At 38.3% G+C, this 16,755-nt stretch overlaps 1 protein-coding gene across 1 annotated transcript; it reads left to right on the top strand.

Moving 5' to 3' along the window:
- The first annotated feature begins 11,537 nt into the window (after positions 1–11,537).
- On the top strand, positions 11,538–13,617 carry rps16 (ribosomal protein S16). The gene is made up of 6 exons (XM_004083200.5): positions 11,538–11,657; positions 11,750–11,801; positions 12,258–12,359; positions 12,706–12,802; positions 12,879–12,926; positions 13,434–13,617. Exons 2-6 carry the CDS (start codon positions 11,754–11,756, stop codon positions 13,577–13,579), a joined length of 441 nt encoding a protein of 146 aa, XP_004083248.1. The 5' UTR covers positions 11,538–11,657; positions 11,750–11,753; the 3' UTR covers positions 13,580–13,617.
- The last annotated feature ends 3,138 nt before the right edge of the window (positions 13,618–16,755 follow it).

Here is a 16,755-nt window from a genome sequence, read left to right as displayed (position 1 = left end):
AAGTCTGCAACACCACAATTACAACCTCCAGCGGAGGGATGCTGCTAAAAATAACAAAGATGTCAAAGTGTTGGGACATATTTGTCCATGACATGTGCGGTGAACATTCCCCCAGATTACAGCAGATGGTTGGTGGATTACGTCTTTGTGAGGAGAGGCTAAAAAGCCGCCTCTGCGCGCCTGTTACCTGCGTACGCACTCACCTGGGAAAAGGTAAGAGTCCAGTGAAGATGCTGTGTGGGGGTCACAGGGTGCACACGGGTTTGTTGTGGAGCTTTACACGGTGTGTGTACATAAAGTGACCCGTAGCGCACAGTCTGTAATGGAAAAACGTTAAGCTGACTGGTTGAAATTTAGAGGCCAGCAGCTGCGTGAGGGAAATATCCGCTATTTACCGTGTTTGGGACGCTCTGCTTGGCCGAAGCCGGCAGAAAGCAGCAGCTCCAGGTCATGAGCATCTAAATATAAAGGTTTTGCACTAAGCCAAGCATGCCTTTCTAAAGCATACTTCTGCATTGCCAGTGCTAAAATTACATTTCTGCTTTTTTTTTAATTGCAAAAAGAGGAACTAAATTGATACTTCGACTATTCGACTGAATAAAAAAAAAAATGAAACAAATTCAGGAAAACGTGTAAGAAGTTCTGATAGGTGGAAGTTTCTTTTTTCTTTTTTAGCTCTGTGAAGTCATCAGATTGGTGTGTTTCTTTCTTGTGCTTGATGAGTTTGGCCTGAGCCCGGTTCTGCTCCAGGGCTTTTCTCCGTTTGCTGTCGGAGAGATGAAAAAAGCAGAAGGAGAGTTTGTGTGGGGAGGGAGAGTCCACGACATCATCTCTCCAGGCCTTTTAAGGAGCTCTCCAGTGGAGGGCTGAGCGAACTGGCCCACTTTCCCATCAGATCTTCCCAGCCTCACCTCCTCTCCTCCCCAGCAGCCTGGAACACATTGTGACTGAGCTTATATGCAGGAACACAATTTAGATCCAGGTGAATCAAAGATGGAGAAACGGTCATATTTATGGGATCCATGTGTGTCCCCTTCTGAACATGACGGAGGAAACGAGGTAAAAATGATGGAAGGAGGGTAAGATGAAGCTAATGTTGTTGGCAACTTTGCCACATCAACGAGTTTCAGCTTTTCATCCCGCTAAAATAAAAGCCCCACATCATGAAATATAACCCATAATGGGGTCTTCATAAATCCCAACAATCCAGTAATGCATCAAGCGCTTTTAAAATACGCAGGCAGGACAAAAAAAGGGACAAAATGTAATTTAGCTGTTTGTCTGAATAGATGAAACAAACAAAATATTCAACAAAGGTCATTCCAAACCTAAATGGAGCTAAAAAAAACTGTTTTGATCAGGTTTTTAAATCTAATAGAGCTTTTAGAAAATAAACTGTTACATAAAATTTGATTAGTTAGGAAAAAAATGAACTTTTAAATTTAGTCCAAAAACCCCCCAAAATCTTTAGTTCAGATCAATGACTGTACATGAGAACTGGACTGAGTGACCCCTAAACAGGAAGTACCCACTGGCTCCAAGAAGCCAAAATGCCATAAATTTCTATTGAGACATAAACAGCTGTTACTCAGTCATTCTATTTATCACAACAACCATTCAGGCTCTGATGCCTTTATTCAACACATTCTTGATAATCCAATTTCTTTCATGATATTTATTCTGTAGTGCAAGTTATGGAAAGTATGAACTGACCAATCAGATGTCTCAATAAAAGTAGGCGGAGCCTGCTGGCCCCCCACGTCCAACATTCGAAATGTTTGACTGACACGTGTAGCCCACTTTCAAGTGTTAAAGGTGTGGACTCACACCGCCCTCAGCAACGGACATTCGAGTGACCACTTCCAATGAAAAGTCTACGTAAACGTGAGTAAACATGCGTTTTGGCCGACTGCGTTCAAAACTTTTCACGTGTAGCTACGCACATTCTTAAGACCGTTTTCAGGCTTCAAAACCACGCAGTCATTGACCCGAACGTTGAAAGTTAAACCAGCTCAAACCTCGACCGATCAGGAACTTGGATTTGTCAGAGACGTGTGGATGGCGTTCGCCACGTGATCACGTTCGGTGTGAACGCAGCTTAATACAGTCAATGATTGGGATCATTGACCACAAATGAACCCTAACAATGGAGGCGCATAAAAACAGACACATGGACTCTGGGGAGGTCAAGGCGGCTGATGAAAAAGAAGAGGTCTGCATCCGTCACAGGGCTCACCCCGCCACCTGACAGGGAGACACCCCCACATCAAACACATGCATGCTCTTCCCCACTTTTCTTTTCTTTGTGGTAGTTTCTCTTGTCTATGTCAGGCACAACAAAGCGACCCCCTCCCCCCCCAGAGGTGAGTTTGACACTTGAAGTCCTCTGACATCTGAATGAAACACTTTGGCTTTCTGTTCACCACGACGACCTTCCTGAGCTCGCCAGAGGTTTCTGTTGGAGAGCTGACATACAGCTTCCTCCTCACATGATGCCGGCGGGGCTTACGTTTCAGGATGCAGAATGTGGTGAGTGACGACGAGGCTTTTTTTCTTCTTCCAGAAGATTTATCGCTCTTTGCATGACGGGTTTGTCATGCAGAGCTGACTCAGGCCTTAAAGGTCAGACAGTGTTTCTTTTCTTTGCCTTATGCCTGTTCTGCTATAGACAAAGTGTGTGAAGTGATTTTGAGTTGTTCAAACGGTACCTGGTAATAACCCCCCCCCCCCAAAAAAAATGTTTTACATTGTGATCTATTTTATTTTTCAAATAATCTGGATTATCTGACAAAATATCAATTTAATTCACTGTGATGCAAAATGTACACAAAAGGAACTGAACAAACATCAATGTTGTTTTGTGGTTTAATTTCATGTTTATCACCTCACTACACTTTCAAAAAAAACCACGAGAATCCAGATTTTGTCCATAAAGTTTTATTTTCCGCTCTGCAGTGATGAGCATCAAGTATATTTATGAATTTTTGAAGCATGGATTTACATGTTGTAATTTGACATTTTTAAATGCACAATTTCTTTTGTCACATTTTCCTAATATTTGTGTGACTTTTCTTATAAAATTTCTATTTTTTCTCCTAAATTTACTACTCCATTCTTGTAAAATTTCTATTTTTTTCCTCATAATTGTACGACTCCATTTTTGTACAATTTTGACTTTTTTCTCAGAATATTTACAAGATGAAGTTTAATATTAGATTAAGTTTATTTTACGAAACTCAATGTTGATTTGCCACAAAAAAACAAACAAAAAAACTACAGAATAAAAATAAAAGCATTCATTAAATTAAAAACAGGGACATACAATTACCAAGTTTCATAAACTTAAAAAAATAAAAAATAAAACTACTGTCAACTAAAAAAACTTAAAAAGGCCACCATTCCAAAACCTCCAAATAAGTTCTGTACCTTACATGTGTGAGAGTTTTACTGCTCAAAGTACAACTTTATTCTCAAAAAATGTTGACATTTTTCTAATAATTGTTTGACTTTTTTCTTATAAAACTTCAATTTTTTTCTCTCCTTATTTACTCCATTCCTATACAACAGTATCCTCATAAAATTTATCTTTTTTTCTTCATTAAAGTCATTTTTTAAATTTTTTTCAACTGACTTTATTATTGTAATATCTTTAATTTTTGTTTTTAATTGTGTGACTTCTCAACTTTTTTTTTATCATAACCGTACAACTATTTCTTTTTACCATAGAATTGCAACCTCTCCTATTTTTACAACTTTAGTCTTGAAAATTTTGATTTTTCGTTTTCCCAATTGTATAATTTTCTGACTTTATTCTCATATTTTATCTTTTATGATGGCTCTAATATTCTGTAATAGAGAATACCTTTTCCACTTATCTTTTCTTTTTTAAAGCTACATGCCGAATTGAAAGAATGCAAAATTTGTTGATAATTAATTATTTATATTACAGTTTGCACCATGTTGAAAAAATGTGAATCTAATTTGAGACAGGTATTTTTTTCCCTGAACACTTATGACAATATTATTTATAATAACATAATAATAATATAATAATAAAGTGTTTCCATTTATTATAAAATTTGGCTGAGCCTCTTATTAAAGTTGATTTAATTTTTTTCTAACTTTAGACAGAACACATAATCTCCAAGCCAATGGGAGACAGGATATTTGGAAGCCTTGCAGTTTAACAATGAGAGACGTCTTGCTATTATTAGCAATGTGAAAGCTATCATATCCTTTTGTGTGCGACGCAGAGAAAGCGAGGGGTCAGGAATACCAAATATTGTGGACAAGGGGAAAATTTACACAAAGAACTTTAGATAAAATAGTAAAATGACTAGTTCAAAAATATACTATCCATATCTTAATCAAAATTATATTGTTTGAGTGGATTTCATCAAAGGGTTTAAAATTTTCTTAAAAATTAAAAAAATATTTCTGTCAATTCTTTGATGTAGTGGACTTTACGGGGTTCAGCTCTGTAATACCTAATAAAATTTCATTTACAAGACATTCATCAGAATAATAAGTACAGCTGTTTTGGAGGAGGATTTTTATTTAAAAAAATGATAGTTTTCGTGGATTGGTGCAACGTGTGATCAATGTTAGAACGGTGTGAAAAGATGCTTTAAGGTCTTATTTTTCATGAGATTTGTGCAAATAAAACATAAAAAAACATCCACTTTTTGGTCTTTAATTTAAAAAAAAAAAGGTCCAGATTATATGAGCAATTTGAGGAGAAGATTGGAAACTTATTGCCTTAAATAAAACCTAAAGAACACAGCTCATCGTCTCATCAACCATCAATTGCGTTGCCATGGAGACCTCACTTCTGTATCCCTCACAGAAGCCTCTTTTTATCTTCTTTTCCGCCCCCTCGCACCCTCTCCGCCCACCGGGTTTAGTCGATGTTCCCTTCCCGCTCAGCCAAACTCCAATTACCTCCAACAAGTTTTCAACCACGGCGCAGCCTATTATGGTCAAATAAGACAGAGCGGTCGTTCGGGAACGGCGTCTCCTCCGCCGTAAATCTCAGGGCTCTGCCTCATCCTCAGGCTGCAGTGACAGGACAAGGTCTCGGGGTCGCGCCTCCAGGTGATGTGTTTCCATAAGGCCCCGCAGAGGAAATGCACATATATGGTGCAGCCTGTATTTATTGTGTGCTTTATTTTTTTTTACAGCATGGTGCACCTCAAAGCTCCTGTGAGCTCTGATTCTCCTCAAAAGCAGCGAAGTGGATCTTCTGTGTGGGATGTCAGCATGGGCTCTTCTCAAAAAAGAGGGATTTTTTTTTTAACCTCGTGTGTACTTTTGGAATAACTCTAAAGCGATTGTACTCTTGTAAAAAAAAGTGAAGTCTAAACTCCTCAAAAGCTGTAATCAGAAAGTGTAAATAGTTGCGGGCTCTGGACTCTGTAAGTCAGTCAGACTGAGGGACCGTCGGCTTTATCAGGCTGCTGCTGAACGCAGCAGGAAATCAGGGCCGATTCAGCAACCTTGACCTGCTTCCTAAGCAGACAGTGGCGCTGGCGCTGGCGGCCCGGCGACCCACAACACAAGCAAAGGCTTATCTGTCATGTAGGTGTCCAATCAGACACCTACATGACAGATAAAAGCTTGCTCATGCTTTTATCTTTTAGGGACAAACTGCCGAAACATCAAGAAAAAAAACTTTTTAGGAGAATACCTCCTTGCTCTTCGATGAAAATGATGTTTTTGGTGTTTTTAACATGTTATTGTAGCATTTTTCTGATGATTACATGAATATTTCTTTATTGAAATTTTTGTAAATCAGGCCAAAAAATATTCTACATAGAAAATACGCTGGGCGGGCCACAAGCTTCCTGTTCCGGCCCAATTCTGATCCGCTTGTAGACGATTATCTACGTACGTTTTCTGGATCGAAACTGCACGGCTGGATTGCTCCAATATTGCCCGCCATTTTTGTTGCACCGCTAATGTTAGGTTGGGGTTGCGAGGGGCTGTAAGCTAGCGGGAGAGCATGTAAACAGATTGGTCACAGCAGTGGGAGCGGGAAAGGGGGCGGGGCTGCTCTGCACTAACGATCCCGCCCACAATTCAGAGGTGGATTTCTGATAAACTCCTGCTGAAACAATTGTTTTTTTCATAATTGTAATCATAATTAAAAGACGGCTGGGAACACTTTGACAGTAGATCAAAAGATGTTTAGTGTGGGACCGTAAGGTTTTTAAAAAATCTTTGTGTTTGTGTCATAAATTATTATTATTTTCGTCATGTTGCTTCCATATTTCATCTAGAAACAACATATGACGAGCAGCTTAACATGGGGCAAGGACAAAACATCAATGAACTAACTTTAAAACTGTATTTTAGACTTAAAGTCTATTTTCTTTACAGCTCAAACAGGAAAAAAACAGATTTTGGGTATTGACTAAAAAATTATGTTTGATGTTTCTTTATTTTTCTTTTTATACATTTGTCATATTACATTTTTAATACATTATTTATTTTATGTAAATAAGTTATGTTTTTTATATTTTTACGACATTTTAAATAAAAAGAAAATAATAAACAAAGTTTGCTGTTGATGAGCTCAAAGTACGAAATCAGGAGGCAAAATATATATAAAAAAATAAAAAATTCTAACATTTTTTCCAGAAGGAACAGACAAAGCGACAGAAAAGGATTGGATCCAGACATGTGGGGCTGATGAAGCCCAGGTGGCAACACCTACAGGAAAACTGACCGATAAACAGAGAAATCCAGCCCAAACAGTACACACACAAGGGCAAGGCTAATCTAAATAAATGTGGAAGTTACACCAACTCTGGCATGGAGTGGAGAAGAAATTCAAAATACAACAGAGCCAGACCACAAAAATGAACAAGGAAGTGAGGCCAGTGCGCCTGAAACACTAAATTAGAGCTAAAATAGGGAAGTGAACGTGAAGGAATCCAGATGAAATTATCACCACTCTCAACTTTATGTCAACTTTATGTCCACTTCTGATCAATGATCTTTCTTTTTTGTTCAAACTTTTAGTCAAAGTTTCTATGGAGGTAATTTTTATATATAAAACATTTTTCTTCCTTAAAATTGCTTAATTTCAAAATTATAAACCTTTTTTGTTTGCTGCTTTTCTTTGGAAAAAGTCTTTCTACAAAAATTGAACGGCAAGTAACCAAGCAGAGCTAATAAAAAAAAAAAAGAATTCTGAGTTTTTTGATAAATAATTTTTGAATTTTGGAACAAAAAAAAAAAAGGTTAGTTCCTGTCCAACATTGTCTTTAGCGCCTCCCTGTGCCAAAAAATGAACTAACACTGTTTCCAGACCTCGCAAGTTTGACCATCAAAGACAAAATCAAAGACAAAACAAATGTCAGCGGGAAGCAGCGGATGGAACTAAAAGAAAAAAAGGTTTTTTCTTTTGTTTAGTGAGGGAAGAGAAAGTGCAAAGCCGTAAACGTCATCAGCCCTGAGAAGAACGCACATGCAGTGTGACCATAAAAGAAGCCAGGTGCCTGTTCACCATAAACACGGCTCTCACTGCAGTAAATGTCAGACATAGGTAGGCATTGCAGCACCTCTGTATACAAGTTCCCAAAATGTTCCTCAGTGTGAGTTTGACTCACCAGCGACCCCGCGGCTTCTTCATTTGAAGCCCCACTCGGATGACAATAGTGTTTTTAATGTCTTCTTGTAGCATTTCTCTCATGATAGAGGACTGATAAAGAATATTAAACTTAAAATTGCATTTCTGAGTATTTATTTATTCAAATTGCTGTGAATCAGCAGCAGACAAAAAACAAACAAAACAGAAGCAATATTTGTGATGAAGGCTGTAAGCGACTTGATCCGTGAACGTCTTTGTTTTCCTCGTCTGAGCTGGTACCAGACTCAAAACTGCACAGCTGCTTAGTTCTGATATTTTTCACCACTTTTGGTAATGTTAGGTTTGGTCTGTGAGCTGGTGGGGGGGCTTGTGAGCTCATAGCAGTGCGACTACCTCAGCCTACAACTCAAGAGCGAATTCTTAATGAACTCCTGCCGCTAACAAACAGCATTTCCACTGTGCATGAGGTTGTTGTTGTTGCTTTGGTCATAACGGGTCCGGTATTTTGAGCGTTTCTATTATAAAATGAACTTACCGTTGTCACATGTTACATGAACTAGGCTGGATCCAAACGCAGCAGGTTTATTATTTCAAACAAAAGTCCACAAAGCTAAATCAGGGTCAGGCAGGCAGGAGTTGATAACAGGCATAAGTTCATCAGAGGAGAGACAGCGTAGTCAAGACCCAAGTAAGAGTTGAGGCACGGGCAGGGAACAGAAGCTCAGGTCCAGCTATAACACTCGATAAAGAAGGCATAGTGGCACAAACAATACTTCGCAGAGCTTCACTGAGTCTGCTGTTGATGATGAATGAATGAAAGTCAGGTGTGCTGCATCCACGAAGTGTGTGCCGGGGTTGCTGGGAGTTGTAGTGTGGTTAGAACTCTGGGGACAGCTCCCGCCGATGACCAGAGGGGGAGACAGACCTCTTACTTCTGACAACTCTACCAAACCGTACCACCTTTGGGGTCCCTGTTGGTTGCAGATCCATAAAAAAAATGGAACGGAACTGTTATGGCGGATCCTGTCGTCACACGATGAAACCCGTTGATTGGTGGAAGGTCTTTACGAAGCTAAGAAAGCACCAAACTAACTCTGTTTGCAAACCCCGCCCACAATCTTATCAAGAATTCCTTGCATATAGGAAGTACCATAGGCCCAGCAGGAAAAAAACGAGCTGGCGTTTGACGGCCATTGTTGTCGTTGATAGCTTCATTTTTGTGTAGTTGCTCTACTATGACGCAATCGGTCTACACGCGATGGCCCAACTTTGAGTGGAAACGCCCACCTGAATTCCTTGTACCGCTCCACTCAGTGGAAATGAGGTTCATGTCCTATAACAGGTTTTTAGATTTTGTCTAAAAATGGCATTGTCATAATTAAAAGACCACTGCTTTAAAATAGATCAAAAGAAGATCAGAGTGGTGAAAAACTGCATATTCAGGTCTTTTATTTTGTGTTCTGCCTTCATTGAGCGTCTCTCTCTCAGCCTTTGACATTTTCCATGAAAAAGTGTCGAGGGAGAGTTTTGGCACCGGCGTCCTCCCACAATCTGCAGAATCCACTTTAGCAACATCAACATTGTTCAAGGCTGTGGTCAGATCAAACGAAGGCCGACTCTTGATTCCTGAATAGATCCCCATTTCCTCTTTCCCATGTCATGTCCCATTCCGGGCACTGACCCCCTGCTCCGTGGCCCCGGCAGAGCTGAGCTCTGGCTCTGTGGCTTCAGGCGTATGGAGGGAAAAACTGCTTTGAAGGAAACAAGCCACACTTCTGGGGTCCCCCCCCCCCCCCCCCCCCCCCCCCCAAGACAAATTGTTGCTTGTCATGCTGGAAATCATCACTAGAGGGAGCTGGTGTTTAAAGGTGGACAAAACATGCCTGGACAAGATAGTGTGCTCTAACACTAACAGATCAGTTTGGTTTATGAACTCAGCTTAGAGAGTTTCATTTGAAGAAGATGACGTTACTCTTTTTACTGATAGTGTGATTTACCTTCGTCTCAGTGCGGCTCCTTCCTCTGTTTTATGTTGTTTAGACAGATACTTTCCCTCTGTGAACATGTAAGCAAACCTTTCAGAGTTCATTGAATAAAACATTTATAATTGTTTTCAAATCCCTAAAGTGCTCCACTGTTTGACGCCGTGTTTATCCCTAAACAGCTGAACAGAGATAACAGTTAATACAGATTACTCTGTGGTTTTTCTCTTCTGTGCTCAAATTACTCCCAATTTTTTACTCTGATCTACAAAGTTCATTTGATTTGTCTCAGAGGAAAGTGGCTAACAAAAGAAAAAAAGAAAAATAAGTACAAATACAAAAGGTTGTTTGTGTTCAAAACCAACATTTGGGCAGGATAAGCTTGATGAAAATTAACATCCTTTCCCAGGTTACTCTACCCCATGCAAATGTTGCCATTCAAGATTAACAAAAACACTTTTGCTGAGATTGAAAGTTTTTTGTCCAAATTTATATGGCATGGAAAGAAATCTAGGCTTAAGATGAGGGTTTTGCAGCTTCCGGTTGATAGGGGTGGTCAGGCATTGCCTAACCTTCAGTACTCCTACTGGGCCTGTCATTTACACATTATATCAGGATGGTTACACTCATTTTTGCATCAATCTGAACCGCATGTAGACAGTTGGTGTTATGAGCCTTTCCCACTACTGAGTCTATTATCCCTAGATCCAACTAAACTTCCAATGGGGATAAAGAACAACACTATTCTTATTGTTACACTTAGAATTTGGAACAGAATCAGGAATCAAATGGGTCGAAAAAACTTTTCCAGTGTGATGCAGCCTCTTATTAAAAACGTAGCATTCTCCACAGGCTTAGATTTTGGGATATTTAACAAATGGCATGATAAGGGTTTAAAACATGTCTGCAACTTTTTTGAAAAAGTTGTTTTTCTGTCTTTTGGACAAATTCAAGATAGATTCAGGATATCACGCCAAGATTTTTTAGGTTTCCTACAGGTGAGACACTTTGCTCGGACCTCCCTCTCTTTCCCAGGTGACCAACCAATCCTACACCCAGCAGAAAGTTTTCTTTTGAAAGTTAATGAAAATGCCACCTCCAAGAAGAAATTCCTTTCTCTCTTTCATGCACAATTAATGGCACTGACAAGTGGCTCACTAACAAGTGAGAGATCTAAGTATCGTTGGGAGACAGATTTGGGAATTGACCTTGATGTTGAAACTTGGTCAAATGCTTTTGTATCTGCTCAAAAGACGTTTACATGCAACAAACTCAGGGAAAACCAATATCGAAAATTTTACAGAACTCAATATACACCAGAGGTTTGTTTTGTGTTCTTTTCTTGAAAAGTTAATAAAGTATAATAAAAAATAAAAAAAACAACATTTGGAAACTAAAACGAGGAAAAAGCCACAGCAACTCCAAAATCTTTATCTTTTAAAGTGGATTTAATTTTTAACAAATATGATTACATTTCAAAATTTTTCGTTTTCTTTGAATACTGGTGTTAGAATGTAAAGACTTAAGTTTACTTTTTTTTTTAGCAATTTTAATTTGATTTCATTTAAAGCTTTTTTTCCCTTTTGTCCCTTTCACAAATATCTCCAAAACTAAGCTGTAAGTTGTAAACAAAATAACTCTCATTTTTTTCATTTACCTTTTACTATATGTGGCTAAATTTAACAATACTTTAATCTGTTTTCCAATCACCCCAGTTGAACCTTTTATTTTTGCGCTTTGTTTAGCCTATTTTCATACTACTAAATTTTAAAACACATAAAATAAAAACATATAAAAAGAAATAAGCACAAATATATATTATTCTTTTCAAAGTTCATTCTTTTGTAATTTATTTTTAACAAAAATCAAAATTACACACACATTTTTTCCATTTGGAACATTGAAGTAAAATCCAAAAACATGAAGCAGTATTAAAAATGTAAAATTATGAAGATTAGACGTGAGCGTGAACAACTGTCGAAAATCTTGCCGCAAATGAGCTTGGACTGCCGTAAACAACCCCTGATTCTCGGCGTGTGAGACCCCGTCGGCCTCTTCCTGCGGCATCCTAGTTGAAGGCGGTGTGTTTCGGAGACAGATCCCGACAAAATCACATTAAATATGCTCTTATAGTGTTTCTTAACTTTAAATTTTTGTTTTCTGTGTATTTCAGAAACATGCCAGCTAAAGGTCCTCTGCAGTCTGTCCAGGTGTTTGGACGTAAAGTAAGTAAAAATGTGGAGTTTATTACACGTGTGGTGTTGCTGGCTTCACTTCCATGCTAGCGAATGCTAGCTAAAGTTGCTAACGTAAAGAGGCCATAACCAAAAATATTACTGCTTTGTAATTGTGTGGCTTAAATGTTACGTATTAATGAACCAGTCAGACAGACGCGAACACCTTCTATTATTGATATGTTTTTTATTTTATTTTTTATTTACAACAATGTTCTTGTGGTTTGTTTAGTGGAGCTTTACATTAGCCCTTAGCTTAGCTAATTAGCTCTGCCCAAAATAACAGTTTAGTATTAAATCTGCTACAATACGGCACCACATTTGATATAATAGAATAGGTACACATCTATATGTTATGTTTACATAACATAATGTCGCTTGAGCTAATTTGTCAAAAAAAATATTGATAAATTGGCATTAAAATGAATGTATCTTTTTTTCTTATAGAAGACGGCCACAGCAGTTGCCCACTGCAAGAGGGGCAATGGCCTGATCAAGGTGAACGGCAGACCCCTGGAGATGGTGGAGCCTTCTACACTTCAGTACAAGGTTCTTATCTTGATTCCTTGAATTTTAGTGAAGTAGAAGGTGCGATGCCTTTATTTTGAAGTAACACTTAGGGACGTTGACGCTCTTTTAACGTCTAATCTACGTTGTAACTGCTAAATATGACCCAAAACGGTATTGTATGACATGATCGTAAAGGTTTTCCCATCATCTGTGTGATTAACCTCAAAAGTTTGTGTGTATTAACAAGTTATAGTAGTTTTAATGTTTTCTATCCCTTCAAACTAAGATAAAGTTTATCTTTCTAGTATTTTGTTTTGTTTGTTACTTTACAAGAATTTGCCTATAAATTGAGCAAATCCATTAACAAACTAGCTGTTGTGATCAGCTTCTGGAGCCAGTTCTGTTGTTGGGAAAGGAGCGTTTTGCTGGAGTTGACATCAGAGTCCGAGTGAAGGGGGGTGGACATGTCGCACAAGTCTATGGTAAGATCACAACACCACATGAAGTGTTAGCCTGTTGTTTCCCCAAATGTTTGACTTTTATCGTATTGTTTTACAGCCATCCGTCAGGCCATCTCTAAGGCTCTGGTTGCATACTACCAGAAGTGTAAGTTTTATTCTGTAAACAAACATCATAAAATGTCATATGTACAAACATTAAGCTAGTGTTTTATATGTTAAAGATCCATTAATGTTTCTTATAAGACAGAAAGACATTTGTATGCACAATTTATGCTCATTTAAATCTGGTTTATGCAAAGATCTCTGGGTAAAAATAAAGGCCGACTTTCCTTAGTGCTGGGCTGTACATTTACTCAGTGATTGACCAGAGTTGAAGGACTTTAAAAAGAAAAACACAAAGTCCTGATAGGAGAAGTTTGATCAACATTTAAGATTAAAGCTGCTTTTTGGTGTCAAAGGAAAAGTGATGACGCAGATTCTGCTTCACATCTATAAATCCATCCATGAACGGTGGGAAACCCTAAATGTGACCAAAAAGATCCATTAAAAAATGCAAAGAAGATGGAAACATATTCAGAAAAGTAGCAACAGCTGCCAGCTGATTGAGATATTTAAGGTTCTAATAATCTGAATGTTTTTTTTTCTTCTTCAGATGTTGATGAAGCCTCCAAGAAGGAGATCAAAGACATCCTGATCCAGTACGACCGGACCCTGCTGGTCGCTGATCCACGTCGCTGCGAGTCCAAGAAGTTCGGTGGACCTGGAGCTCGTGCCCGCTACCAGAAGTCCTACCGTTAATCGCTGTGTACATTTATGCAATAAACTGGATGAAAGAAGGATGTTGCTGTTGGAGTTTTGACTTTTAAAAAATGTTTTTACTATTCATCCCACGATCCTTCAAACGTAGATGTAGCTGTTAACCTGCCATGAACCTAAAAGCAAAGTCTTTTTAAAAGCTAAATTTTTGCTCTTTAATTTTATTTTCTTTGTGAATTTATTTCTTAAAAGATGATTTTAAACATTTTAAATAAAACTGCATGAATACTTTTGCTATTATTTAAGGATTTTCCTGGATTGACAAAGATTTTTAAAAAATGTGAGTGTGAAATGCAGCAGACAGACAGTTAAAAATGTAACTGATAGGAACAATGAAGTAAACTCCAATAACTATATGTCACCGAGGGGCAACCTTGGATAAAGATTTACATCCCATAGACACATCAACAATGTGAATGTATATTCCTTTTGCAATGCACACACAGGTAAATAGATGAATCTCAGAATTACTATGAAAAGATGTTTGCTAAAAGATACTTTCAGAGTCTTAAAGTAACTGGTAAAAGTCCAAAGTGGAACAATAATCACCTTAAAAATGATCGTTTTCTTCCATTTATCTTTTGTTGTAATTTCTGCTTTTCGCCACTAGATGGTGCTGTCGCTAGATATTTCCAGGTTTTAGGTGAATTTTGCTTTTTTACAGACATTCTTTTTTGTTTTTGGACATTTCTTGCTCTTACATAAAGCTGTATGGCATTTAGCAGACATTTTTTTTAAGGTTTTGAACATTGGAGAAGCTGCTGCATTAAAAAATGCTTGAAGATGAAAAGAAACCAGGAATAATTGCTGCTTTTGTCCCTCAGGTTCCACTGATCTGGCGTATTCGCTCCCATGTGACAGCTGTGCTTCTCTTTTATGTTCAGACATGGATGCAGTTGACGCTCAGCAATTTCCTCCGATATGCCTGAACTTTACATCCGTTATTGTTGGATTAATCACAGGTTGATTCTCAAAAAAAACAAAAACCTCTGGGTGTGACTTGTTTACCTGCAGTTATTGCTCTTTCCTGCAACCAACCCATCAGTCCCATGACCGCTGTGAGGTGATGGAGGCCCAGATGTTGCTGGAGACCTCTGCGGCCGTCTGCATCAACCTTTTCCCGCTCCCGTGGGGGGACGGTTGGGGTCAGGCGTGTTTACAGCCCTCCAATAATCAGCACAGCGGGGGACCCAACTCCCCCACTGCTGCTGTTGTTTACCACAGTTTGTTTTCTGCTCCTGCCTGTTGCATCACCCCTAGAAGCCGCAACACGGCGTGCAGAGACACTGCACCTGTGGAAATGTGTTCCTGCAGGGCAGAAATGAGGCTGACGGGGAAAATGTTTCCTATGTGACCCTCAGTTTAGCAGAATTTAAGCAAACTTTCTTTAAATCTAATCCTAAAACGTCCACAATTGAAAATGAAAATGAACACGATAAAAGAATATTTGTGATTGTCTGAAAAACCCATATATTTCTGAATTCATTTTGCATGTTTAAGTGTTAAAGACAATGACCTTTAACACTTAAATGACCTTAACCTGCAGAAAATGATCATTATAATGTGATTGCTCATCAGGGTCTCAGAAACTCATCTTTTTTCTCAGTTACGAAGGCTTTTTAGAGCCACCGTAAAATAAGTTATTTAAAAAAAGTAATAAAATAATGAGAAAAAGTCTAAATAAAGCTGTACAGTTATGAAAAGAAATGCTAAACATTTACGAGGATAAAGTCATATTTATGCTTCAAATAGTCATGATTTTACAAGGAAATGTCCTGCTTTTTCAAGAATAAAATGTTACATTTAGCTAAAAAAATGTTTCAACAAAGACAACTAAAGGAATGGCTGAATAATTTATTATTAGGGGTCCAACTGACAGGATCCTAAAAACAAACAGAAAGATCAAATCATTCATAAAAAGATACGATACATCAGAAAGCATCTAAAAATGCTCAAAGCAATAATCATAAAAAACAAGTCAAAACACAAAGTAAAAAACTAAGAGGCTTAAGTTGAACATAACCTGTTCAATTTATGTTGTAGAAAATTCACACTGCCCAAGAATCGTCCTAAACCTGCTCTTTCTAAATATACTGTTCATTATTCCAAATGTATTTTTTAAAAAAACACGACTTTTTCCTTTCAAACCTATAACTCCTTAAATCATAACTTTTTATTTTCATAACTATTTATTTAACAACTTTTTAAAAGTAATTTTATAACTTTAATTTGAATATTTTTCTATTTTATTCTCATAATTTTTAACTTTCCCTAATAATTTTACCCCTTAACAAATCTCAATTTAATCTTAATATTTTTATATTTTTTATTCTCGTAATTTTACGACTTTATTTGCATTACTTACAAACCAAGTGTGGGAAGCAGGCATTTGGAAATGAGCAGGAAAAGCCCCACTGCTGCCCCTAGTGGAATGCTAATGAACTACAGGGCAGAAGAAGCATGGGCCCAATGGGTTCTTAGCAAAGTTTGGATCATGCTATTTGGATAGGGATCATAGAAATGTGTATCAAATATGATACGCATGGTTATTTAGGGTTAAGAAACAAAAAGTCAAGGAAGTTGAAGCTAACTTGATCCATTAGACCAATTGTGTCTGAATTATTCCACCACAATGAGAAATAGGTTGTAATCAGGTGTGAAAGGTTCATTCATGTGGGGCTAACGGAGCAGCAGCCTCTTTACATTTCGTCACCCCTCGCACCTCATCATTACCTCGTGATGCGTTTATTAGCAGCTTTGCAGAAACAATCAGCATCACACGGGGGTTCGTGTCTCCCCTTACCTCTGCAGAACCACATTTAATGACTACTTCTCCCTGCAGAAGGGATGGCTGGGAGAAGTGAGTAAACAACAACTGGTTAAAGGTGTCGGCCGCTCAGCATCAGGGGACTGTGCTGGCCTCGTTTCAGAGGAAGTGCAGCCTGGCAAAGCGACGCGCTGCTGTTTGGGCTGAGGGCGGTAATGAGGGCCGAGCTGCTAATGGGCGGCTCTGTCCTTGAGGGCTTCTCAAAGAACCAGGTTGTGTCTGTATGTGACGGTGAAGTGGTGTTTTCATCACTCTGTGCTAAACATTTTTCTAAAAATGCTTTCTCTGTAAATGTTTTCCCACTCATAATTAGAAATGATCATTTTTTGCG

Source organism: Oryzias latipes, chromosome 23, assembly GCF_053564925.1.
Source record: "Oryzias latipes strain Hd-rR chromosome 23, Olatipes_Hd-rR_3.1".
Taxonomy (NCBI): Eukaryota; Metazoa; Chordata; class Actinopteri; order Beloniformes; family Adrianichthyidae; genus Oryzias; species Oryzias latipes.
The sequence above is the reverse complement of the archived record's forward strand: the minus strand, read 5'-3'. Positions and strand labels throughout refer to the sequence as shown.